At 50.4% G+C, this 26260-nt stretch overlaps 2 protein-coding genes and 1 non-coding gene across 7 annotated transcripts; 2 read left to right on the forward strand and 1 right to left on the reverse strand.

Moving 5' to 3' along the window:
- The first annotated feature begins 1166 nt into the window (after nucleotides 1-1166).
- LOC112133686 (U5 spliceosomal RNA) lies at nucleotides 1167-1277 on the forward strand. Its single transcript, XR_002915302.1, has one exon. It is a non-coding gene; the product is annotated as a U5 spliceosomal RNA (small nuclear RNA).
- On the reverse strand, nucleotides 1185-15328 carry ECSCR (endothelial cell surface expressed chemotaxis and apoptosis regulator). 5 transcript variants are annotated; one of them, XM_063724294.1, is made up of 11 exons: nucleotides 15197-15328; nucleotides 14882-15058; nucleotides 10315-10359; nucleotides 9933-9983; nucleotides 9721-9780; nucleotides 8679-8723; nucleotides 7472-7657; nucleotides 7017-7115; nucleotides 6794-6830; nucleotides 2340-2436; nucleotides 1327-2170 (listed from the first exon to the last, which is right to left on the reverse strand). In XM_063724294.1, exons 1-11 carry the CDS (start codon nucleotides 15243-15245, stop codon nucleotides 2162-2164), a joined length of 855 nt encoding a protein of 284 aa, XP_063580364.1. In that variant the 5' UTR covers nucleotides 15246-15328; the 3' UTR covers nucleotides 1327-2161. The 5 variants fall into 5 exon arrangements, with proteins under 5 accessions (XP_024103304.2, XP_024103306.2, XP_063580364.1 ...); XM_024247534.3 differs by having other exon boundaries at nucleotides 1343-2170; nucleotides 7544-7657; nucleotides 15197-15323; XM_024247536.3 differs by lacking the exon at nucleotides 9721-9780 and having other exon boundaries at nucleotides 1185-2170; nucleotides 7544-7657; nucleotides 15197-15326.
- A 7853-nt stretch (nucleotides 15329-23181) lies between these two features.
- On the forward strand, nucleotides 23182-25890 carry SMIM33 (small integral membrane protein 33). The gene is made up of 2 exons (XM_054556626.1): nucleotides 23182-23308; nucleotides 24713-25890. The coding sequence occupies exons 1-2, from the start codon at nucleotides 23300-23302 to the stop codon at nucleotides 25100-25102; spliced, it is 399 nt and encodes a 132-aa protein (XP_054412601.1). The 5' UTR covers nucleotides 23182-23299; the 3' UTR covers nucleotides 25103-25890.
- Nucleotides 25891-26260: the final 370 nt, after the last annotated feature.

Here is a 26260-nt window from a genome sequence, read left to right on the forward strand (position 1 = left end):
TGTATTTTTTTGTACAGACAAGGGCTTGCCATGTTGCCCAGCCTGATTGATATGGTTTGGCTCTGTGTCTCCACCCAAATCTCATCTTGAATTGTAATCCCCGTAACCCCCAAATTTCGAGGGAGGGATCAGGTGGGTGGTGACTGGATAATGGGAGTGGTTTCCTCCATGCTGTTCTCATGGTAGTGAGTGAGTTCTCACGAGATCTGATAGTTTTATAAGGCAGTTTTTCCTGATCTTGCTCACTCTCTCTCCTGTTGCCTTGTGAAGAAGGTGCCCGCTTCCCCTTCCATCATGATTGTAAGTTTCCTGAGGCCTCCCCAGCCATGCGGAACTGTGAGTCGACTAAACCTCTTTCCTTATAATTACCCAGTATTTCTTTATAGCAGTGTGAAAATGGTCTAATACACTTGTCTTGAACTCCTGCCTCAAGCGATCCTCCCACCTTGGCCTCCCAGAGTGCTGGGATTACAGGCATGTGCCACTACGCCCTGCTCACTAGGTTTCTACAGTCTCATTTTAATAGTTTTAATGAGACAGAGGGGATGAAACTTTTTGTTCTAGCCTGTCTCTCTCATCGCCTTGGGAAGTCCAAATCAGGAAAAAATAGCATATTGTTTTTTTCAGAATGAGTAAGCTGTGTTCTCCCTATGTTCCAAATTGCTAATTAGCTGGTACTTATAAAATTAAATACTCCTGAAAGACACACATGGATGACTCCTCCCTTGATTTTCCCCAAGATTCATTTCCAGACTAGTGTCATGGTAAACATGACTAAGACTAAGAAAGCAGAGACCTCCTTTCTTTTCCTCCTTCTCTTTAAATGACTTTCCAGTATTTCTACAATATTTTATTCTATATTTGGACACAAGATAACTGTTGTAGGGGTAAAGTGGGTGAGGTTTGTGTTGATGAAGTCACAGACCTATCTTCACCGCAAACCTTCCCAGTGTTCAACCCATAGCTAAGACCAAAGTGATGCATGTCTACCCAGGGGCAGGCAGAGGACATTTGCCCTCATCTCATTCACCTCTCCCCACTGGCGTTTCCTAGTCAAAACTTCTTTCTTGGTGACGACTGGTCACTGTTTACAGCCCCTTGTTTCTCTCCTCTATTGGAGTGGTTAGTCAGTCGCCTCAACCCTACTAATAAAAATAAACCAGGTGATACTCTGGATTCTCTTCAGATCATATAAATCTTTCACCTTTTACTAAAGATTCCTGTGGAGAGTTTTTGAGTTTTTAGCTAATTTTTTGAGGCTTTGCTTTAGCAAGGCTAGTATAAAGAAGAAGAAGAAGAAGGGGGAAAAAAAAAACAATGGCTGGGTGTGGTGGATCACACCTGTAATCCCAGCAGTTTGGGAGGCCGAGGCGGGTGGATCACTTGAGGTCAGGAGTTTGACACCAGCATGACCAACATGGTAAAACCCCGTCGCTACTAAAAAAATACAAAAATTAGCCAGGCATGATGGCACGCGCCTGTAGCTCCAGCTACTTGGGAGGCTGAACCAGGAGAACCACTTGAACCCTCGGGAGGCAGAGGTTGTGGTGAGCCAAGATCACGCCACTGCACTCCAGCCTGGGAGACAGAGTGAGACTCCATCTCAAGAAAAAAAAACAAAAGCTACAACAACAAAACCCAGGTGAACCTGATAAAACCTGACACAAAGTCCCTTCTATCGACCATCCAAGTTTCTCAGAGAGCTGCCCATAGGGGCAGAAACCTGCATGTATGTCTGGTCTAGGAAAGAAGGCCCAAAAGCTGCTAGAACATTCTATTAAGAAATGTGCATGGGAGCATAGACCTTAAAAGTAATTAGACTGCAGGCTAGACAATAATTTTAATGCAAAGTAGAAAGTATCAATCCACCTCGTCACTTTCCTTGCTCTCGCTCTGTCACCTCCTCTTTCCTGTGGCTCTGAGGAGGTGGGAGAAGCAGGCAGTATTTCCACAGCAGCTGTCCATATAGAAAAGAGTCTCCCCTATTGGTAGCTTGCTCCCAGATCTGGGGCAATGCTAGTGTCCTTTAGATCTAGGAGCAGACATGAAACAATAAAATAATTTACATGTGGTTCATTGCCTCTACTAATTCCATCTCTTCCTCCTTGTAGTCACAGGGCAGCTGCATCATCCTTGGACTCACAGGGACCCAAAGTTGCTTTTAAAGAACCTGCAAAATAAATGCATAATGGGGAAGGGTGAACTTTTTAGGATTGGCGGGGTACAGAAGAGGGGAGAAGAGCCAGGGTCTTTGAAAGTATCTCCTTTCTGGCCTGAAAGTAGGAGGAGGAGGGGAAAGGTGAATTTGGGGAAGGAAGGCAGGAAACAGAAAAATGTACCTTCTCTGCTGAGAGACTTTGTTTGCCATTATTCATATTGATGTTCTTCATGGAGATAAGGGTGATGCTGTCTTTCTCTCCATTGGCTGTGGAGCAGCTGGGGGAGGAAGGGGGTCTGGGTTAAAGAGAGGAGGAGGGCAGGGCAATGGGGAGTCAAGGAACTGTGAGGTTGTTGAGTCTTAGACATTTTTCTCAAAAAATCTATATTTTGGTGGTGGATCATAATGAAATGAGAATGTGCTTTGAAGACCAAAAGACTGCATTTATTTATTTATTTAGAGATGGAGTCTCGCTCTGTCGCCCAGGCTGGAGTGCAATGGCGCGATCTCAGCTCACTGCAACCTCCACCTCGCGGGTTCAAGCGATTCTCCTGCCTCAGCCTCCTGAGTAGCTGGGATTACAAGCACGTGCCACCATGCCTGGCTAATTTTTGTATTTTTTAGTAGAGACAGGATTTTACCATGTTGGCCAGGCTGGTCTTGAACTCCTGACCTCAAATGATCCAGCCATCTTGGCCTCCCAAAGTGCTGGGATTACAGGTGCGAGCCACTGCACCTGGCCAAGACTTGCATTTAAATTTTGGTTTTACTACCTACTACTTATTTGATCTTTACCAAGTTACAACCTCTATTAAAGCCTCAATTTTCTTTTTTTAGTTTTTATTGAGACAGGGTCTTGCTCTGTCACCCAGACTGGAGTGCTGTGGCACGATCACAGCTCACTGCAGCCTTGACCTCCTGAGTTCACACAATCTACCTGCCTCAGTCTCCCAAAGTACTGAGATTACAGATGTGAGCCATTGCATCCGCCAAAGCCTCAATTTTTTTTTTTTTTTTTTTTTCCCTTGCGACGGAGTCTTGCTCTGTCACCCAGGCTGGAGTGCAGTGGCACCATCTCAGCTCACTGCAACCTCCGCCTCTGGGTTCAAGCAATTCTCCTGCCTCAGCTTCCCGAGTAGCTGGGATTATAGGCGCCTGCCACCGCGCCCAGCTAATTTTTGTATTTTTAGTAGAGACTGGGTTTCACCATTTTGACCAGGCTGGTCTTGAACGCCTGACCTCGTGATCCGCCCACCTTGGCCTCCCAAAGTGCTGAGATTACAGGCATGAGCCACCGCGCCCAGCCTAAAGCCTCAATTTTTAAAATGTATGATGAAGTAATGTCTTGGCTTACACCTATAATCCCAGCATTTTGGGAGGCTGAGGCAGAAGGATCACTTGAGACCAGGAGTTTGAGACTAGCCTGGCCAACATAGTGACATCTCATATCTATTAAAAAATTAAAAATTAGCTGTGCATGGTGGCACATGCCTGTAGTCCCAGCTACTTGACAGGCTGAGGTGGGAAGATCATTTGAGCCCTGCTGGCATCATTGCACTCCAGCCTGGGCAACAGAGCAAGCCTGTCCCTTAAAAAAAAAAGTCTGGGCGTGGTGGCTCATGCCTGTAATCCCAGCACTTTGGGAGGCTGAGGTGGGTGGGTCACAAGGTCAGGAGTTCAAGACCAGCCTGGCCAACATGGTGAAACCCTGTCTCTACTAAAAATACAAAAATTAGTCGGGTGTGGTGGCTCATGCCTGTAGTCCCAGCTACTCAGGAGGCTGAGGCAGGAGAATCACTTGAACCTGGGAGGTGGAGGTTGCAGTGAGCTGAGATCATACCACTGCACTCCAGCCCAGGCAACAGAGCAAGACTCCATGTCAAAAAAAAAAAAAAAAAAAAAGTAATATATACCTTGAATAATTGTATAAAGATTTGAGATAATATTATAAAATATATACCATTGTGTTTGGCACATAATAGGTATTCAATAAGTGGTTCCTAAGCTTAGAGAGAATGTCTTTTTATATTAGAATCTGAATTCCTACACTTTTCATGATGGGGTTATAGAGGCTTAGCCCTGGGGTTGAAGAGTTTCAGTCCATCTCCTGTCATTTGATTGTTCCCTTTCAGGTCTGTCCCTGTCCTGCCCACCCCAGCCCTGGACTCAGAGAAGCCTGTCAGGATTGTATGTGTGTGGTATGTGTGTGTGGTGTGAGGGGTGTATATGTGTGGTATGGGGTATATGGTGTGAGGTGTTGTGTGTGTGTGTGTGTGTGGTGTAATGCATGTGTGGTGTGTGTGTATGTGGTGTGGGGTGTGTGTGGTATGGGGTGTGTGTGTGGTATGGCGTGTGTGGGGTGTGTGTATATGGTATGGGAGTGTTATGTGTCAAGTATGTGATGTGTGGGGGAGTGTGTATGTGTGGTGTGTGTGGTGTAAGGTGTATATGTTGTGTGTATGTATAATATGGGGTACATGTGTGTTTTTTATGTGGTGTGTGGGTTTGTGGTGTGTGTGTGGTTTGGGTGGGTGTGTGGTGTGTGTGTAGTATGAGGTATGTGTGTAGTATGAGGTACAGGATGTCTGCGTGTGATGTGTGTGTGGTTTGGGTGGGTGGGTGTGTGGTGTGAGTGTGTATAGTATGAGGTGTGTGGTGTGTGTGTAGTATAGGGTATGGGGTGTGTGTGTGTGGTGTGGTGTGTGTGTGGTGTGTGTGTGTATGGTATGGGGGGACGTGTGTTGTGTGTGGGTGTGTGGTGTATGTATGTTGTTTGGGTGGGTATGTTGGGTATGGGGTGTGGGGTGTGTGATGTGGGTATGCGTGGTGTGTTTGTGGTGTGTGTGTGGTTTGGGTGGGTGTGTGGGGTATGTGTGTGGGGAGGGTGGGTATGTATAGTATGGGTATGAGGGTGGGTATGGTGTGGGTGGGTGTGTAGGGTATAGGGTGTGGGTGGGTGTGTAGGGTATAGGGTGTGGGGTGTGTGTGTAGTATAGGATGTGTGTATGTGGTGTGTGTGTGTAGTATAGGGTGTGGGGTGTGTGTTTGTGCTGTGGATGTGTGGGGTATGGGGCATGTTGTGTGTTTATGATGTGTGTGGGATGTGTGTATAGTAAAGGGTGTATGTGTGGTGCATGGGGTGTATGTGGTGTGTGGGTGTGTGTGCAGTGTGAGGTATGGGATATGTTGTGTGTTTGTGGTGTATGTGGGGGTGTGTGTATAGTATGGGGTGTGTGTGGTATGTGGATGTGCGTGGGGTGTGTGTGTAGTGTATGGGTATGTGTGAGTAGTGTGGGGTGTGGGATGTGTTGTGTGTGGTGTGTAGGGGTGTGTGTATGATGTGTGGGGTGTGTGGGTATATGTGTACAGTGTGGGGTGTGGGGTGTGTGGTAGGTTTGTGGTGTGTGTGTGTATAGTATGGGGTGTGTGTGTGGTGTGTGATATGTGTGTGGGGTGTGGTGTGTGTGATGTGAGGCCTGTGGTGTATTTGAGGTGTGTGTGGAGGGGTGTATAGTATGGGGTGTGTGTGGTTTGTGGGGTGTGTGTGGTAGGTGGGTATGTGTGTGTAGTGTAGGGTGTGGAGTGTGTGGTGTGTTTGTGATGTGTGTGGGGAGGTATGTATAGTATGGAGTGTGTGTGGTGTGTGATGTGTGGGGTGTGTGTGGTGTGTGGGTGTGTGGGAGGTGTGGGGCATGTGTATAGTATGGGTTGTGTGTATAGTGTGTGATGTGTGGGGTGTGTGTGGTGTGTGTATAGTGTGGGGTGTGGGGAGTGTGGTGTGTTTGTGGTGTGTGTGTGGGGTGTGTATAGTATGGGGTGTGTGTGGTGTGTGATGTGTGGGGGATGTGTGGTGTGTGGGTATGTGTGTGTAGTGTGGGAGGTGCAGTGTGTGGCGTGTTTGAGGTGTGTGAGGGTGGTGTGTACAGTATGAGGTGTGTGTGGTGTGTGGTATGTGGGGTGTGTATGAGATGTGTGGGTGTGTGTGTAGTGTGGGATGTGGGGCATGTGGTATGTTTGAGGTGTGTTGGGGTGTGTTTATAGTATGGGATATGTGTGGTGTGTGGGGTGTGTTTGTGATGTGTGTGTGTAGGTGTGTGTATAGTATGGAGCATGTGTGTGGTGGTGGGGTGTGTAGTGTGTGTGTGTAGTGGGGTGTGTGGTGTGTTTGAGGTATGTGTGGGGTGTGTGTGTGGTGTGTGATGTGTGGGGTGTGTGTGGTGTGTCTGATGAGTGGGGTGTGTGTGTGTGTGGTGTGTGGGTATGTGTCTGTAGTGGGGTGTGGGGTGTGTGGTGTGTTTGAGGTGTGTGGGAGTTTGTGTGGGGGGGGTTGCGTGGTGTGTGAGATGTGTGTCTAGCGGGGTGTGTGGTATGTGGTGTGTTTGAGGTGTGTGGGAAGTGTGTATAACATGGGGGGTGTGTGTGACGTGTGATGTATGTAATGTGTGTGGTGTGTGGTGTGTGGGTGTGTGTAGCGAGTTGTAGGGTGTATGGTGGGTTTGAGGTGTGTGTGTGTGTGTGATGTGTGAGGGTGTGTGGTGTGTGGGTGTGTGGGTGTGTGGGTGTGGAAGGCAGGAAGTGTTGGTTCCCTCTGGGAGTTGGGGTCTGGGTGTTAGAAGATTTTTCTGACGGTCTTACCTTTCAGACAGCCCTGAACTCCCAGGTTTCTGAGGATCTGTAAAAAGCCAAAGGCATAGGTTGGGGCTCACATGCTGTAACTCAGAAGTCCAGCCTTCCTCTCAAAGCCCACTTGGGGACCCTCTGGCTCGTGGAGTGGCAGATGCAGGCTGGTGTGAGCTGGGGCTCTAGCCCTGGGTCTGCCAGCAGAGGGGAAAAGGGTCCCCGAGGGCAGGGCACACACCTTCAGACTCCTTGCTCTTCCGACACTTGAACCTCAGGCTGACCACACCGACTAGGACGATCACCACAACCACCAGGATGACAATGAAGCTGATAACACCTGAACAGAGAAAAGAATGGGGTGAAGGGGGCCAGCTGGGGGGACAAAGGGGCCAACAAGAGTTGTTTATCCCTTCCCAGATAAGTACTTATCCCTTCCCAGATAAGTACTGTGTAGACAGGCTCCAGGAGCAAAGTGAGTTCCACTTCTCTGCTGAACAGGTGAGCTCTCAGCCTGCTGCCCCCTAGCCAGAGTGGGCTCTCCAGCCCAACTCCATCCCTGCATGAAAACATGGAACCCAGCACAGCCAAGAAGAGCTGACTGGGGGGGCAGGGGCCCCCCTCCCACAGGGGTCTTCCTCATCAGCCAGAACCTCCTGGAACAAATGGGTGAGATTTGAACTTGCGTTTCCAGACCTAGAGTCCAATCCAAGTCAATTCCAGGGGTGGGGTTCCCTCCTATGTCCCACCTTCTCCTCCCGCTCTCACCAAATGCAGCCACAGTGAGCACAGTCTCTGACGTGGGGCTGGGCAGGATGGTCACATCTTCCCTCATGCTCAGGCTCATGGTGGTTGAATTGGGGGGAACAGTTTGAAATGTGTCTAAAATGGAGTGGAGTCAGGGGCATCAGCGAAGGGGACTGACACAGGGAAGCTAGAGCTAGCTTCCCTCCCGCTTCCCCCTAGGGAAGGACCGGAATTTATGCTGCAGAGCTAGGAGGTCAGACTGGGCAAAATAGAGCCGTCTGTGTTGCGCCAGGGTTGAGCTGGGAGGAATGTTTCTGCTCAGGCAAGGCTCCAACAAGCCAGGCTGCCTGTTAAGGGGCACAGATTTCCGGCCCTCTTAAAAACTGCTATGTTGGCTTGGTGCGGTGGCTCATGCCTGTAATCCCAGTACTTTGGGAGGCCAAGATGGGTGGATCACTTGAAGTCAGGAGTTTGAGACCAGCCTGGCCAACGTGGGGAAACCCCATCTCTCCTAAAAAAAAAAAAAAAAAAAAAGACCGGGCACGGCGGCTCACGCCTGTAATCCCAGCACTTTGGGAGGCCGAGGTGGGCAGATCACGAGGTCAGGAGTTCAAGACCAGCCTGACCAATATGGTGAAATCCCATCTCTACTAAAAATACAAAAATTAGCCAGGCATGGTGGCGCGTGCCTGTAGTCCCAGCTACTTAGGTGGCTGAGGCAGGAGAATCCCTTGAACCTGGGAGGCAGGGGTTGCCGTGAGCCAAGATTGTGCCACTGCACTCCAGCATAGGCAACAGAGCGAGACTCCGTCGCAAAACAAAAAACAAAAACTAGCTGGGCCTTGTGGCGCGTGCCTGTAATCCCAGCTACTCAGGAGGAGGAGGTTGCAGAGAGCTGGGATCGCACCACTGCACTCCAGCCTAGACGACAGAATAAGACTCCTTCTCAACAACAAAAAAGGTGCTATGTCACCTGTGTCTTCCCTCTTCAACCCATTGTACTTCAGGCCCAATTGCTGTTCCACTTATCTCTCCTCACTCCCCCTTCCCAAATAAGTCTGGGAGAATAAAAAATCTGAGAGCCAAGGGATAAGATGAGAGAAAGGGTCACAGACATCTGCCAACTTCTCTTCAGGTTGAGTGCAGCAGGACATACCTCTGCTTGTGCCTCCGTCTCTTCCACTGCTGGGGACACCTGCGCCTGCACCATGAAACAGCATGACCAAGATGGGGGCATCCCCCAGCAGCTCTTCTCCCTCGCTGCTAAGCAAAGACCAGTCTTCCCTGCCTGAGAGGACTCTAGCCCTTTCTCAGCCTTTTCTGCCTTCCTTTTCCTTCATTTTGGGGTATCCTTCCCCTCCCTCTCCTCTCTGGGTATGCCTTTCTCAGTCTCAAGTCTAAGCTCCTTTTACCTTCATTGTGACCAGGCCCAAGTTCCCGTCTCCACGCCCCACCAAGCCTCTTTCTTTCCTGAACCAGGGTGCCACTGATGTGGGTCCTGACCCCTGTGGCCTCCTGAAGAGGGCAGAAGGAACCCATCCAGATGGAACCCGGTGTTTTTCACCGCTGCCCCCCGCCCTGGGCACTCAACAAGTCCTGATGTGTACATCTGTGGCTTGGCCCAAGTTAGGCCCAACCAGGTCAGGGAGAGCCCGTCCACGGTGCCTGCCCTCGGCGTCACGGGTTTACTGGCTGCCATGGGGGCCTGCGCGGCCTTCTTTGGAGCTGCTGTGAATGAGGAAGCACACATGGGCCTGCTCAGGGCCTTGGCCGGTGTGTGCACCGGGTGGGCTCTTCAGTCCAAAATCTTCCTCTTCTTTCCTGCTTTCAGTTCTGGAAGGGGCCATTCTCTTGTTCACCTCTGGGCAGTTCCCTCTGCCTGGAATAAGCCCCACTACTCTCCACCCCACAGCCTCCACATGCTCAGCTGACCCCTTCTCAGCTCGGCTTCAGAAGCTGCTTCTGGGAGTCATCCCTGGCCCCCAAGTGCGAAGTGACTGACATGTGCCCGGGCTCCCACACTTCTGCTTGTGCCCACCGCAGCCCTTCTCACCCTGCACGTCATCATCAATGTGAGGGTCTGTTTCCTTGTCTGTTCCCCCTCGCCCCAGTCTATATTCTCTTTTAGAGCAGAAACTGTGTCGGGGTCCTCACTGGGCCCTCCCTGGACGGCATTTGTAGTCTGAATGACACAGTACCTGGGGTACCTGTGTTGGACAGATGGCTTGGGCTGTTAGCCTCTGAGGAAGGGATGTATCCTGCAAGGACAGAGGCAGATAGGGAGTGGGAGGTGGGGTAGGTTTAGTGACACCACACTCCCTCGCCCATCCAAGAACCCCTGGGCTCCAAGCAGGACTGAATGAATGGGTGTGGGGCAGGAGCAGGGACCTCAGCAACCGCACTCACTCACCTGGGTTGGAAGAAACTGGCTCTGTGGTCAGACTTAGACTGCCAAGTCCTCCTGAAACAGAACGTCTGAGGCTGAGGGGTGCACGGCCTCCTACTGTTCCATCTCCCTCTCTTCTTCCCTAGATCTGTGTGTCTTTCTCCCTACCCCATCCCCAACCCCTCCTTCCCAACCATTCACCTCTTTTTTCTTTCAGGGCACATTAGATTCAGCTAGGCTGAAAAAAAATCCTTAGGTGAGCTCAGCCTTGGTGAGTCCTGAGAGCTCCCACTCCAGCCGCAGCCCCAGCCCCCTGAGGTTAAGGCTAAATTGGCACAGAGCTCCTTTCACCCTTCCTAAGCTCCTAGGCCTACACGCTGGAATAGACCCATGTGTTTGGTCTTACCCTGAGAGCTAGAGGTCTGGGTCGTTGCGGGCTGGGAGTTGTGGCCTGCAAGAGAGAGCAAAACACATAGTTTGGTAAGTCCCCTGCCCAGCACAGAGCCTAGAGAGGAACCCTTAGAATATCTTCTGGGCCAGCTTGGGCAACATAGCAAAACCCTGTCTCTAAAAAAGAGTTTTGTTTTGTTTTGTTTTTTTAATTCTCCAGGCACAGTAGTGCACACCTGGAGTCCTAGCTACTCAGGAGGCTGAGGTGAGAGGACTGCCTGAGCCAAGAAGGTTGAGGCTGGCTGCAGTGAGCTATGATTGCACCACTACACTCCAGCCTGGGCAACAGACGGAGACCCTATCTCAACAAAAAAAAAAAAAAAAAAAAAAAAGAAAGAAAAAGAAAAAAGAAAAGAAAACACTGGCCAGGTGTGGTGGTTCACACCTATAATCCCAGCACTTAGGGAGGCTGAGGTGGGTAGATCACTTGAGGTCAGGAGTTCAAGACTAGCCCGGACAACATGGTGAAACCCTTTCTACCAAAATACAAAATTTACTACTAAATTTACTACTAAATTTTGTATTTACTACTAAATATACAAAAATACAAAAATACTAAAATACTACTAAAAATACAAAATTACTACTAAAATACAAAATTTACTACTAAATACAAAAATTACTAAAAATACAAAAATTAGCAGGCCTGATGGCGCACGCCTGTAATCCCAGCTGCTTGGGAGGCTGAGGCATGAGAATTGCTTGAACCCGGGAGGTGGAGGTTGCAGTGAGCTGAGATCATGCCATTGCACTCCAGCCAGGGCAACAAAGTGAGACTCCGTCTCAAAAAAAAAAAAGAGAAAAGAAAACAGAAAAAACCGTTTTGGCTTTCTAAGCCTACCATGCTGGAATGCAGACACACTAGGCAGAGGGCTACAGGATGTGGTCTGTGGCTCACAGTGCTGGCTTCCCCTGAGACTGACTCAGTAGCAACAACACCACCACCTCAAGGCTCAGAGTCCCAAAGTCCTTCCCTGTCTCTTCAATCTGATGTGGGCATTTTACCAACCTGATGCAGAGTCAGGAGAAGGTTATTTTAAACTAGTGACATTTCTAAGGACAGAAGATCAATGACCTGCCACACCTAGACAAGGAAGGGCCCAGGACTCCATGTCTCTAGGTTAATGTTTACCTTAAGCTACTGTCACCCTGGTCCTGCCCCCAGGGAAGGGGCTGAGAGATGGGAAGGTGAGTGAGATGGGGATGGGGATTAGGGCTTGTATCTTGGCTACAGGTAGGGGCCTGTGCAGAAAGTAAGTTCTGAGGTATATATAGGAGGCACGGAAGCTCTAGCATGAGCAACCCATTCACTCTCGCAGGCAGAGGATACATAGGAAATGGTTGTTATTGACCAAACCCAGAGAGGGGTCAGTCACCAACAGTCCCCAGTCAGAAGCCCTCATTGGCTTTTTTGTATGTACATGTGTGTCTGCGGGGCTCTATGCAAATGTGTGTGCATGCTCGTGTGCCCTTGTGTGTGTCCCGCTGTGTATGTGGAACCTGAAAGGTCAGGTTGTATTTGCTCATTTTCCACAATGAAATCATTCTTGAAACCTGTGAACAATGTGAAAGGAAAACAACGTGGGGAAGTGGAACCGCCCAGCTGGGTTCCCGTCCCTCTGCTTGAGTGGGGACTACAGCCCCTGGCCTGGCTCTGCTGCTCCCTTGGCCTCTCAGCATCAGGGGAGCATTCAGCCCAGGCCTGGGTGGACAGAGGCGGCCGGGTGCCAGGGGCCCACCCCAGCCTGTGGCAGCCTGCTGCTCTGCTTATTTTCCTTAAGCCGCTGCCTTCCTCCATGGGGCTATCATCTGGACAGTGTAGAATTAATTGCTTCCAAGTGTAAAATTACCAAACCCTGGGCCATGTTTTTCGAGATCACCATTTCTGAGAGCCCCATTCCCTTGTTGGGGAGAGGGGGATGGTCAAGAGGGGAGTTAAAATTTATAGGAAGCCCAGGCTAGAGAAAACCCTTTCTAGCTGGGGAGGACCCTGGGAGAATCCTTTTAACCCAAGGCATGTCCTGAAAACGTGTATCAGTTACTAATCCAGCATATCTAATGTATTTTTTTTTTTTTTGAGACAGAGTTTCCCTCTTGGTCACCCAGGCTGGAGTGCAGTGGCGCGATCTCAGCTCACTGCAGCCTCCGCCTCCTGGGCTCAAGCGATTCTCCTGTCTCAGCCTCCTGAGTAGCTGGGATTACAGGCACCTGCCACCATGCCCGGCTAATTTTTGTGTTTTTAGTAGAGATGGGGTTTCACCATGTTGGCCAGGCTGGTCTCAAACTCCTGACCTCAGGTGATCCATCCGCCTCAGCATCCCAAATGCTGGGATTACAGGCGTGAGCCACCGCGCCCGGCCTAATGTACTATGTAAATGCTGTAAGGTTATAACTTAGTTTTTGGTGGGAAGGCACAGGAAAATGCCCTCCTGCGTTTATCTAGAAAGAAAATTATTCAGTGGCTTGGGAGGAGTTCCAAAGTCACAAGCTTCAAGACCCTGCTCTTTCTTTGCCTCTTGCCCCTCCCACTACCCAAACTTTTTGTCACCAACAAAGATTCGTCTGTGAGTAGGGGAGGGACTTAGGGAGCATCTGTGTCTATAGCCGAGGGTGTCTCTGACCACTGGGCCTGCAGATTCCCAAAGAGCTCTAGCCACAGGAATTTTTGATTTCCCAGGTCTCCCCTCTCTAATCCTGTCTGCTTTATCCCCTTCTAGTCTATCTCCACACACACCCCTCCCCATTTTTTCCTCAAAAGCATAGTTTAGTAGTCAAAATAGTGGATTTTAATCGAGCCTGGCAAGCCTGAGTTCAAATCCTGGCTTTGTCGCTGTCTGACCTAGGCCTCAGTTTTCTTTACTTTGAAGTGCAAGTGACCAGCCTGGGCAACGTGGTAAAACCTTGTCTCTACAAAAAAATGCAAAAATTAGCTGGGTGTGGTGGTGCGTGCCTGTAGCCCCCAGCTACACAGGAGGCTAAGGCAGGAGGATTGCTTGAGCCCGGGAGGTCAAGGCTGCAGTGAGCCATGATCATGCCACTGCAACTCTGGCCTGGGCAATGGAGCGACCCTGTCTCAACAATAACTAAGTAAAATGCAAGTGGTATTAGTACCTCGCAAGTTGTTGTGAGGGAAGGAAAATGCATATGAAGCACTTAACGCAGTGCCTGATATGCTCAATGAAGGCCAGACACTTTTGCTTTTGCCCCGTTTTCTCAAATCCTCCAAGTCTCAAGCCTGCACTGCCTCTGGGTATCCATAGTCAAGTCCCTTTATGGGCCTGAATGTGCTCAGGATTCCTCAGCCCACCAAGATGAAGGAGCCAGGAAGTGCTCTGCACACTTCAGGATGAAGGGTTAGGAAACTCAGGGCGGGTGATAGCAACGGTACAGCTGACACAGGGCATTTGAGAGCACTGGCACTTGCCTGGGAGAAAACAGTGGGTAGGGAGGCTGGGAAAAGTCTAGGCCTGTGAAAATGCCACCTCATGAGCTTCACCTGCAGTTTCCACAACAGCCTCGTCCCCCAGCCCCAGACCTGTGACTCTGTCATGGAGGGGGTAGGAGGGGATGGGGACAATCAGGGTCTTGTCCTCCAGCCCGTGGGCTTTTAGAGAAATGCCTGACCTCTCCGGGAGGCAGTGTTCTGGTACTCAGGCCCTCTTACCCACCACCGACAGGAGGCCACCACCCCTCCCCATCCAAGCCCTCTTGCACACTCTTTCTGCTGCTTTGAGCACAGAGGACTTGTAGAGGGTGAGGCAGGGGCAGAGCAGGGATGGTCAAAGGGAAGTTGCTGCCCTGTGAGTCAGAATGCCCTGGACTCATCATGATTCCCAGCAACTGCTCCCTGATGAGAGGACCCCATGAGCGGCTTCACAACTCATTGGCTTGCAGAGCCTGTGAGAGAGGTGCCATTTCCAAGTAGCCTCCTCTGGAGGTCATCTCCTCTAGCCCCCTGAATGTGAGAATGTTATGCATATCCTCCTTGGTGAATAGTTCTTTGTGTCTAACCTGAGTCCCTCTTGCTGTGATTTAACTTTAAAATCAACATTAGGAATTCCTAGGTTGCTACTCCTCATGTGAAAGGAGAGAACAGATCCCCTGTGAAGCCCAAGGTGCAGAGGATTTGTGTTAGAACAGTTGATAGAGTGGCCGTCGTCAGCCCTGCCCCAAGATCAGAGGGTGAGGGTCATGAGTAGCCTGAGCACATCCTAGAAGGAGCTCTGGGCCTGGGTCTTGCACTAACACAGCTCCTTCCCACGATTCAGGAGGCCAGCCTCTATGGGGAGCCCAGCTCCCCCAGGACAATTTCCCACAAGAGGGTTTAACCGTAGCTCCATTTTACCCCTGCCTGGTAATCAGGACCCCCCAATCCAACTGATCCCCTTCCTGGAAAGGATCTGGAATTTCCCCTGGGCACAGCTCCTGGATAGAAAGCTTGTGTCTCCTGAGAAAGAGACCGATGCCTAGAATGGCCAGCTGCGGAGAGGAATTGCTGTGGGAAAGCGGCAGGCACCTCTTACCTTGGAACAGGAGGAAGCCCAGGATCACCCAGCACAGCTGCATGGCTCCTGCGGTGCCCACGTCAGCTGGGTATGTGGCGGGCAGGCAGCAGCTCAGTGGAGGCTCTGTCCATAGTGGAGAAGAGAGAGGGAGTGCTGGGGCGGGATGGGGGTGGGGACTGGCTCTCCAGGAGCTTCCTGTCAAAAGAATAGAAGGAAACACATTGGGACCAGCTCCAGGGGCCCTGCTCAGCCATGTCCAGATGAGGATGTGAGGCTGCAGCAGTGACTGTGCCCACCCAGCATGGCCTCTAGTGCCTATGTACAATGACCAACCATGGCAACCTGGCCCCATCCCCATTCTCTTCCCTTCTGAGGGGTCCATCAGGTTCCACCACAGACTGCCTGGGGGTTTTCCTGGAATCTAACACCAATCCTGCCCAGTACTGTTTCAGACCAGGTTCTCCCTTCCCAAGATTCAGCCTGGAAGCCCAGCCCACCAGCCGCCCATGCTCCCTGGACTCTGAATTCTCCACATTCCTCTCCCTCCTCAGGGATCCCAATGCAGATAGGACTCCCCATATCTTTCAGAGAGGCCCTATACGCATGATTATTATTCCTTTTTTACTTTTTTTTTTTTTTTTAAGAGATGGGGTCTTGGCCGGGTGCAGTGGCTCATGCCTGTAATCCCAGCACTTTGGGAGGTCAGGAGATCGAGACCATCCTGGCTAACATGGTGAAACCCCGTCTCTACTAAAAATACAAAAAATTAGCCAGGGTTGGTGGCAGGCGCCTGTAGTCTCAGCTACTGGGGAGGCTGAGGTGGGAGAATGGAGTGAACCCAGGAGGTGAAGCTTTCAGTGAGCTGAGATCGTACCACTGCACTCCAGCCTGGGCAACAAAGCGAGACTCCGTCTTAAAAAAAAAGAGAGAGAGAGAGAGATGGGGTCTTGCTATATTGCTCAGTCTGGACTCAAACTCCTGGGTTCAAGTGATCCTCCTGCCTCGGCCTCACAAGTAGCTGGGACTTCGGGCATGTGTTACCAAGCCTGGTATCATTATTCTTAATAGAAAAGCAAGAGTCCCTATTTGAAGCACTGCTCCCTCTGCACCCTCACTGGGGTGAGGTGTCCCCTGTCCTCAGCATCCAGCAGCACTCATCCTTATCCCAGGATTCTCTCTCTTGCAGACTGCAAGCCAGCATTGTGACTTTTTTCAATATTCCTAGGACCTGGCACAATGCCTGCCACATAGCAGGTCCTCAGCACATATTTACTGAACTAAACTCAAAAGATTTAAGGTCAGGGCTGCGCAATGGCTCATGCCTACAATCCAGCACTTTGAGAGGTTGAGGCAGGAGGATTTCTTGAGGCCAGGAGTTTGAGACCAGACTAAGCAACACAGCAAGACCCTGTCCCTACAAAAAAAAAAAAAAATTTAATTAGCCAGTCATGGTGGTGCATGCCTGTAGTCCTAGCTACTCAGGAGGCTAAGGCGAGAGGACCTCTTGAGCCCAAGAGTTCAAGGCTACAGTGAGCTATGATCAGAGTGAGACTCCATCACTGAAATTAAAAAAAAAAAAAAGATTCGAAAGCAGAGGAATGTCAGAAACAATCCTACCTCCTTAATATTAATTACATTATTGTTATTAATTTCCTTCCAGTCTATTTGCCTTCCAGTCTTTGACAATACGCATATACATATGCATATACATATACAATCATTTAAATGAATGGTATCCTTTTTTCTTTCCTTTTTTTTTTTTTTTTTTGAGGCAGAGTCTCTCACTGTTGCCTATACTGGAATGCAGTGCAAGATCTCTGCTCACTGCAGCCTCCACCTCCCGGGTTCAAGCCATTCTCATGCCTCAATCTCCAGTGTAGCTGGGACTGCAGGCTCACGCCACCACGCCTGCCTAATTTTTGTATTTTTAGTAGAGACAGGGTTTCACCATGTTGGCCAGGCTGGTCTCGAACTCCTGACCTTGTGATCCACCCACCTCAGCCTCCCAAAGTGCTGGGATTACAGGCGTGAGCCACCATGCCTAGCCCTTTTTTCTTCATTTTCTTAATATTTTATTTTGAAGCAGTCACAAGAAAAGTTGGAAGTACATTACACAGAACTTTTTTCCCTGGACTGTGGTTCAGAGTAAATTGTCAACAGGATGCCCCATCACCCCGAATAGTTTAGTGTGTATTTCCTACAAGGGACAGTCTCCTACATAATCACAATACAGCTATCAAAATTAGGAAATTAACATAAATATATTAATACCGTCTAATCTTCAGATCCTATTCAAATTTTGACAGTTGTTTCAATAATGTCCTTTATAGCAAAAGGATCCTGCCCAGAATTACTCATTGAAAGTCTCTTCAGTCTCCTTCAATCCGGAATAGCTCAGCCTTTCCTTGATTTTCATGACCTAAACACTTTTGAAGGTTACAGTACAGTTATTTTATAGAAGTTCTCCCAATTTCGGTTTCTCTGATGTTTCCTCGTAAGATTTAGGTTATCTAGGCTGGGCGCAGTGTCTCACACCTGTAATCCCAGCATTTTGGGAGGCCGAGGTGGGCGGATCACGAGGTCAGGAGATCAAGACCATCTTGGCTAACACGATGAAATCCCATCTCTACTAAAAATACAAAAAATTAGCCGGGCGTGGTGGCGGGTGCCTGTAGTCCCAGCTACTTGGGAGGCTGAGGCAGGAGAATGGCATGAACCCAGGAGACGGAGCTTGCAGTGAGCCAAGATCATGCCACTGCACTCCAGCCTGGGCGACAGAGCAAGACCCTGTCTCAAAAAATTAATCAATTAATTAATTAATTAAAAAATATTTAGGTTATCTATCTTGGCAGTGACGTCGAAGAAGCAACGTTGAGTCTCTCTCTTTGCATCCTATCAAATAATGCATTATTTTTTCCTTTTTTTTTGAGAGACAGGTTCTCAGGGCTGGGTGTGATGGCTCACGCCTGTAATCCAGTGCTTTGGGAGGCCAAGGAGGGAGGACTGCTTGAGCTCAGGAGTTTGAGACCAGCCTGGGCAACATGGCAAAACCTTGTCTCTGCTAAAAATAAAAAAATTAGCTAGGTTTGGTGGTACATGCCTATAGTCCCAGCACTCAGGAGGCAGGAATGGGGAGGATGGCTTGAACCTGGGAGGCAGAGGTTGCAGTGAGCCAAGATTGTGTCACTGCACTCCAGCCTGGAAGACAGAGCCAGACTCTGACTCAAAAGAGAAAAAAAAAGAGAGAAGGATCTGGCTCTGTCACCCAGACTGGAGTGCAATGGCACAATCTCACCTCACTGAAGCCTTGAACTCCTGGATTCAAGTGACCCTCCTGCCTCAGCCTCCTGAATTGCTGGGGTTACAGGCATGAGCCACAATGCCTGCCTCATTTTTTTTTTTTTCTGTGATGGAGTCTCGTTCTGTCACCCAGGCTGGAGTGCTGTGACGTGATCTCAGCTCACTGCAACCTCCACCTCTCAGGCTCAAGAAATTCTCCTGCCTCTCAGCTCACTACAGCCTCCACCTCCTGGGTTCAAGTGATTCTCCTGACTCAGCCTCCTGAGTAGCTGGGATTACAGGCACCCACCATCATGCCCAGCTAATTTTTGTATTTTTGTAGAGACGGGGTTTCACCATGTTGGCCAGGCTGGTCTTGAACTCCTGGCCTCAGGTGATCTGCCCGTCTCGGCCTCCCAAAGTGCTGGGATTACAGGCGTGAGCCACCACACCCAGCCTGCAAAGACTCTTTTTCCAAATAATGTAACATTCACATGTTCGGGGGATTAAGACATGGACATATCTTTTTTGGGGCCACAAGTTAGCCCACCACAGACAGTTTTCTCCACTCTAAAGTTATACTTTTATCCTTTATAATTAATAGAGATGTTATGAGGAGATATTTTCTGTATCTGTATATAAACTCATGTATTTCTGTTTTATTCACTAGGTTGGAATACAATCATTTATTGTTCTGATGCTCAAATTGTCTCCATTTTGGCCACTGTTAGCCCCTATAAGCTGGCTTCTGTGTCCTTTTGACATGTCTCCAGTTTTTGAGCACTTCCTTACTTTCTGGCATAATAAGATGTTCCAGGCTTTTTTTTTTTTTTTTTGAGGCAGAGTTTCAGTCTTGTTGCCCAGGGGGAGTGCAATGGCACAATTTCGGCTCACTGCATTCTCCTCCTCCTGGGTTCAATTATTCTCCCGCCTCAGCCTCTTGCGTAGCTTGGATTACAGACACACACCACCAAGCTTGGCTAATTTTTGTATTTTTAGTAGTGACGGGGTTTCGCCATGTTGTCCAGGCTGGTCTCAAACTCCTGGCCTCAAGTGATCCACCCACCTCGGTCTCCCAAAGTGCTGAGATTACAGGAGTGAGCCACCGCATCTGGCTTCCAGGCACATCCTGTGCTTCACCTGCCCCAGCACTGGAATCAGCTGTTTCTTTAAGGGGCCTTCATTCCTTTTGGTGCAAATGGTATTTAGAAACTGAGGGCCGGGCACAGTGGCTCATGCCTGCAATCCCAACAATTTGGGAGACCTAGGCATGAGGATCGCTTTAGCTCAGGAGTTTGAGACCAGCCTGGGCAACATAGTGAGATATCATCTGTGCAAAAAAAATTTTTTAATTACCGGGGTGTGGTGGTGTGTGCCTGTAGTCCCAGCTTCTCAGGAGGCTGAGGTGGGAGGATCACTTGAGCCTGGGTGGTTGAGGCTGCAGTGAGCCGAGATCATGCCACTGCACTCCAGCCTGGGCCACAGAGTGAGACTCTGTCTCAAAAAAACAAATTTTTTCAAAGGAAAGAAACCGAGGTCTGAGTTGTCAGTGTGCTCGTTGGTGCTAGGGAGTAGCATCTCTAAGGCCCTTCTCTGACTCCCATGATCCTTAAATACTTACTTATTGGATGACTCCCCTTTCAGTAACCAAGCTCCCATTTCTGCTCCCATTCCTTCCCCACCATGTGGATGCCTTCTTCACCCTCTCACCCGTCCTCATTTGAAGTGCACAATTCAGTGGCTTTTTTTTTTTGAGACAGTCTCCCTCTGTTGCCCAGGCTGGAGTGCAGCTGCAAAATCTCGGCTCACTGCAACCTCCGCCTCCTGGGTTCAAGCTATTCTCCTGCCTCAGCTTCCTGGGTAGCTGGGATTACAGACACGCCACCAAGCCTGGCTAATTTTTGTGTTTTTAGTAGAGACAGGGTTTCACCATGTTGGCCAGGCTGGTCTCGAACTCCTGACCTCAGGTGATCCACCCACCTCGGCCTCCCAAAGTGCTGGGATTACAGGCCTAAGTCACCACACCAGCCTCAGTGGTTTGTTTGTTTGTTTGTTTGTTTGTTTGTTTTGAGGCAGAGTCTCACTCTGTTGCCCAGGCTGGAGTGCAGTGGCATGATCTCAGCTCACTGCAAGCTCCGCCTCCCGGGTTCACGCCATTCTCCTGCCTCAGCCTCCAGAGTAGCTGGGACCCCAGGCGCCCGCCATCACGCCCGGCTAGTTTTTTGTATTTTTAGTAGAGATGGGGATTCACCGTGTTTACCAGCATGGTCTCGATCTCCTGACCTCGTGATCTGCCCACCTCGGCCTCCCGAAGTGCTGGGATTACAGGCGTGAGCCACCGTGCCCGGCTGCCTCAGAGTTGTTCACCCACCCCAAATAAAATCAATTTTATAACATTTCCATTACCCTAAAAAGAAACCCCACACTCCTTATAGACCTATAGCTTTTTACAAGGCTAGAAGTGGGGTGTGGTAGAAGAAAGCAGCCTTTGCTCCTTACTCACCCAACTCTAGCCCAGAGTTTCTGATGACCTCAAAAGTCAGCCGCCTCTCAGACCTGCCCTGAGTCTATCATGGCAACCCCACTCTGGCCTGCTCAGGGTGTTCCCACAGGCCCCTGTCCTTCAGCTCCCTCTGCAGACTCCTCAGCCTGCCTGCCTTTGGTAGCGACAGAGTGAAAGAAGGGTTGCTCTTTGCCTTCCTCTGGCCAGCAAAGCCACTTCCACCCTCCCCCGGAGAGACGGAAAGGAGGTGGAGGTTGCAATGAGCTGAGATTTCACCACTGCGCCCCAGCCTGGGTGACAGAACAAGACTCAGTCTCAAAAAAAAAAAAAGAGACATGGTTCCTGGAAAAATGAGCCCCCACACACCTGTTACATAAGACAAAGTGTGACAAATGTTAGGAGCGGGTAAGAAACACTATGCTGTATGGCTTAAGGAAAAGAAAGCAAGTTACTCAAGTACAGGGCTGAAAAATTCGTCCCTAGAGGAGGCCACACTTGACCTAAGCTATAACAGATGTTTAAGGTTTAGACGGCAGGAATGGGCGGGCAGCTCATAGCAGTGGTAGAGAAGTGACACAGAAGGCTGGGGCTGTAGTCTGGTCCCAGAAGTTCCACCGTATTATCCTCTCAGAAGCCCTTTAGGAGATAGATCCAGGATTAATGAGGGAGGGAAAGGGAAGAAGTAGTCATCAGAAGGATGAAAAATTGGGCTTTTGGACACAGGGACAGGAGCCCCAGTGGAGGTACCTACCAGAGCAATGGCACATGTGTGTTGAGGAGGCAGGAGGTGAGTAGCAGTGGCCAAAGTTCGGGACCCGTGGCAGAGTCCAGATTCTCTCTGGCTGAAGTCTAAATGGACCAAGGTGGGAAGCAGAGGATGAGCAGAGCCTTTGATCCCGTTGGGAGGGGGTCAGCCAGGGGCTTCAAGGTCAGCCAGCAATAGGTCCCACTCACTTTGCAGATCAGGTCAGCAGCCCAGGGATCTGGGCTCAAGTGAACTTGGAGGTCTGAGTGGGGGCCCTGGATGTCAGGATGTGGGCAGCTCGGCTGAGAGACAAGGAACCAGGATGCTACATTCTGCTTCATCCTGGATCAAGACTCCAGTGAAGGGGAGTTCCCAGGGTGTCTCTGGCTCTCCGGACTGGAAGGGAGGATGGTGAGTGCACAGCAATGGACAGAATGAGGGATGGCTGGTCCCACAGAGTTAGCCGGGGCTAAAAAAATCTGTCTCTAGAGAGAGGTGAGATTGGTGGGCAGTTTTTGCGACTTGGACACATTAAAATACATACATACTCTCAAATGAAGTTGCATTCAGGCAAACACAAAGAAATATAGAATTCATATTTATAAAAACCAAAAGATAAAAGGGAAAACAATGCCTTGTGTGAGAATAATAAACATCAAATTCTATTATTATTATCTTTTTGAGATGGGGTCTCCCCCTGTTGCACAGGCTGGAGTGTAGTGACACGAACATGGCTCATGGTCTTTGACCTCCTGTGCTCAGTGATCCTCCCACCTCAGCCTCCCAAGTAGCTGGGACTATGGGTATACACCATCACATCCAGCTAATTTTTAAATTTTTGGTTGAGATAAGGTCTCACTGTGTTGCCAAGACTGGTCTTGAACTCCTAGCCTCAAATGATCCTCCTGCCTTGGCCTCCCAAAGTGCTGGGATTACAGGCGTGGGCCACCACACCCGGCCAATAAACATCAAATTCTATGAGATGTTTATCCCTGTGGTGAGAAGGACGGGAGAGGTCAGGAAGTGAGGGCTTCTGTTTTCATCGTAATATTAATATTTTAAAAATAAATGTGACAAACTATTGAGAGAAGACAGAGCTGGTGGTTGAGCCTTGGAGATTTAGAAACTTATTATGTATTTATTAAAGAGAGAATGTATCTGCAGTTTCGATTGTGTTTGAAATATTGTATTTAGAGGCTGAGCATGGTGGCTCACTCCTGTAATCCCAGCACTTTGGGAGGCCGAGGCGGGTGGATCACGAGGTCAGGGGTCCGAAACCATCCTGACCAACACGGTGAAACCCCGTCTCTACTAAAAATACAAAAATTAGCTGGTCATGGTGGTGGGTGCCTGTAATCCCAGCTACTCAGGAGGCTGAGGTGGAGAATTGCTTGAACCCGGGAGGCAGAGGTTGCAGTGAGCCCAGATCACGCCACTGCACTCCAGCCTGGGCAACACAGCGACACTCCATCTCAAAAAAAAAAAAAAGAAATATTGCATTTAGAAAGAAAAGATCAAAGGACAATAACTCCAGGAAATCAGTTGAGGCGAGGAGCCAGCATGACTTGGTGGGGGGCAGGTTGGGTTGGGGCTCTGGCCAGGCTTCTGAGATCTGGTGGAAGAGGGGTGGGCAGGCACACCCACGCTCCTGAAGCTGGCAGGGGGCATGAAGGGAGGTGCCAAGGAGGAAGATTAAGGTACTATCAGAGTTAAGGGCAGAGCCCAGGGTAGCCCAGATGTTCCCGGAAGGAAGTGCAAGCACAGGAGAGCGGTGAGAGTGTGTGCACAGGGTGTGTGCCCATGGGCCCCGCAGACGTGGCAGCTCCGGGTAGGGGCTGAGTTAGGGTGGCCAGCCCTCCTTTACCCAGCTGGCTGCCAGTCCCAAGGGAGCCCTGTGCCGGCCCGGACAATGCACCAGGTAGACTCTGCTCACCCCTTCCTGCCAGGCTGGGCTGACTCCCTGCAGGGTCCCCCTGTCTGTCACCAGCCTCAGCTTCCCCTTTTCCTCTGCACATCTAGAGCTGCTTCCCCATCCCCTGCACTGGGAACTTTGTGGCCTGGGACCCAGAGATACTTGCAAGGTAGGGAGGGGGGTGTGCCTTTCCACAGGCAAAGGGATGTGTGTGGGAGATGGGATAGTATGGACAGGGGGACTGAGGGGCTAAAGGACATGGATTTGTCCTGGGAAGCCTTTCCTGGCCTACCCATGGGGAGGGCCATGCTGAGAGTGCGGGGTTAGAGAGAGGGGCTCCACCTGCTAAGGTTTGCTCCAGGGTGGCCCATCTGGGAAGGGGAAGCTAGGGAGGAAAAGTTTCTTGGGCCTGTGAGGACCTCAGCTCTAGGGTTTACAGTTTTGCCGTTTGCTACCTTCACTACAGTGCCACCACTCCCATCTAATACCAAGCAGGGTGGAGTCAGACAGGGGTACGGATCATGACCCCCAGCTTTTGGTAGAAGAACACTGGGACTTTGACAGAGGAAGACTGGCACAGGGTCTCCTCAATCCATCCTGGGCAGAGCCAGGAGTCCACACTGGGCACCCCCTCTCCTCCAGGACCCCAGAACCTGATGCTGAGACCTCGGCAGGGTGGCGGGGGTACAGTTATGGAATGAGGCATCCCCCTGCCTTCTAAATTCATGTCTCCTCTACCTCTACCTCTACCTCTCCCGCCGCCAGGGCACCACCTGTTTGTCTTCTGTGTGAGTGGGGAGTAAGGGGAGCCTAAAATGCTGGACAAGGACCCCCTTTCCCCAGGACTTTAAGAAACAGGTGCTCTCTGCCCACTGCCTAGGATGTGGAGACAGCAGCCCATAGCGTGCCAAGACTCCCGACCCAGGGCACAGGATCTATTTAGGAATTTTGCTGGAGACCTGGGAAAAGGGGACAGTGGGAGGAAACTTGGGGGGCCAAACTGTATACGCTGGACTGTGATGAAGCCAGCACTCTCTTTGTCCCTGTCTGAATGTCTTTGTCTCCCTGCATCTGTTTCTTTTTTCTCTGTCTCTGTCTGTATCTTTATTTCTGTCTGTTTTTATGTGCCTTTTTCTTTCCCCTTTCCTCTTTCTTTCTCCCTTTCTGTATCCCCCTCTGCCTTTTCTGCCTTTTTCTTTGATCGTCTCTGCTGCCATGTGGTTTACCTCTATATTCTCTGCCTCTCTCCAGGTCTTTACTCTGACTTTTTGTCTTTCTGTCTTTGTCTCTGGTCCCTCCCGCCCTCAACCCCCGCCTCAGTTTCCTTTGGGTGTTTGTCTCTTTCTATTTTGGTCTTTTTCTGTGTGTATACATCCATGTCACCCTCTCTCTCTGCCACTCTCCTCCCAGGCTGGCCACTACTCCTGGCCTTCTCCAGCTGTGAACAGTTCATCAGAGCAGGAGCCCCAGAGGCAGCTTCCGGAGGTGCTAAGTGGCACCTGGGAACAACCTCGAGGTGATGGGCTGCCTGTGGTCACCGTCATCGTCGCTGTCTTTGTTCTGCTGGCAGTCTGCATCATAGTGGCAGTCCATTTTGGGCCAAGGCTGCACCAGGGCCATGCCACTCTGCCTACAGAGCCACCGACCCCAAAGCCAGATGGTGGCATCTACCTCATCCACTGGCGGGTGCTGGGCCCCCAAGACAGTCCTGAAGAAGCACCACAGGGCCCTCTTGTCCCTGGCTCCTGCCCTGCACCAGATGGACCCAGGCCCAGCATCGATGAAGTCACTTATCTGTAGGAGGGAGACTTTGGAAAGTTAGCCTGACCTAGCTCAGAACAAGAAACCGGGCAGAGAACTAGGGCAAAAGCAAATTGGAGCCTGGGCATCAGAGCGTTGGAAGGGCACACTGGAGTCAGCTGGAGCTGCTCTCTCAGAACATTTATAGAGAAAGCCCTGTGGTGGGCAAGAGTAATCAAAGCTTGAGGGCCCTGCCCAGAAACATGCTGCGGGGGGCCTTCCCAGGGCCCAAGGCCACCTCACAGAGTCCCTCCCTCCTCTTCAGGGACCACCAGGCCCCTGAATCTCCTTTTCTGAGTCTCTGCCCCTTCATTGCACCCTTAATCTCCTTCCTTTGTAATGTGAATTCAACTCCACCACCTACCCCAAGCAGGAATGTCAGAGGCCCCGTGGAGCGGCCCTCATCCTACAAAGGCCAGCCAGGGAGATCCCAGGTGGAGATGCTGGGATCTGCCTTCCCTGAGACTCACTGGGCTTAGGGAAGTGACAAATGTCTGTTCTCCTTGGAGCAGTCAGTCAGGGGCAGTCCTTCGGCTGTTAGGGCCCAGACCTTGTTGACAAGCTCCAAAGTCCTTGTAAGCCCAAGCACAATTTATAGTTCAAAGATTGGCTTTCAAAGGCCCCCACTGACTCTGTCTTGCCTCCCCAGAAGGGATAGGGGGAATTTGGGAGCCTCTCATTGCCTCCCACTTTCTGTGTGCCTGGGCCTGTTAGAACAAGCCTAGAATGTACCACAGGACATTTCCCAGGTCTTTCCGGCTGATGAGAAAACAGGAAAGGAAAAGGAGCTCCATGGAACTTGTTTTGGGAAGGAAGGAGTGGGGTGGGGACCACTCCCAGCTGTGGGAGGGCCTGGGTCTAGTCAGCAGGGGGGTCAGGATGATGCATCCTGAAGCCAGGAAGACAAAACTGGGCCTCGTGGTGGCTCAGTGCCTGCTGGTGGCACTGCCTTCCCTAGCAGCTCTGCATCTTACTCATCTGCACTCAAGAACACGCAGACAGACATTTATGGCAGGACCTCTGGTGCTCTACCCTGGGGCACTCCTGGGGACAAGAAGTCCCCTGGGGGCATTGGCAAGACCCCAGCACAGTCAGGGAGGCTGGGAAATAACAGAAGATAAAAAGGAACAGAGGTGGGGATTGCAGTGTGTGCAGAGG

Source organism: Pongo abelii, chromosome 4, assembly GCF_028885655.2.
Source record: "Pongo abelii isolate AG06213 chromosome 4, NHGRI_mPonAbe1-v2.0_pri, whole genome shotgun sequence".
Classification (NCBI taxonomy): Eukaryota; Metazoa; Chordata; class Mammalia; order Primates; family Hominidae; genus Pongo; species Pongo abelii.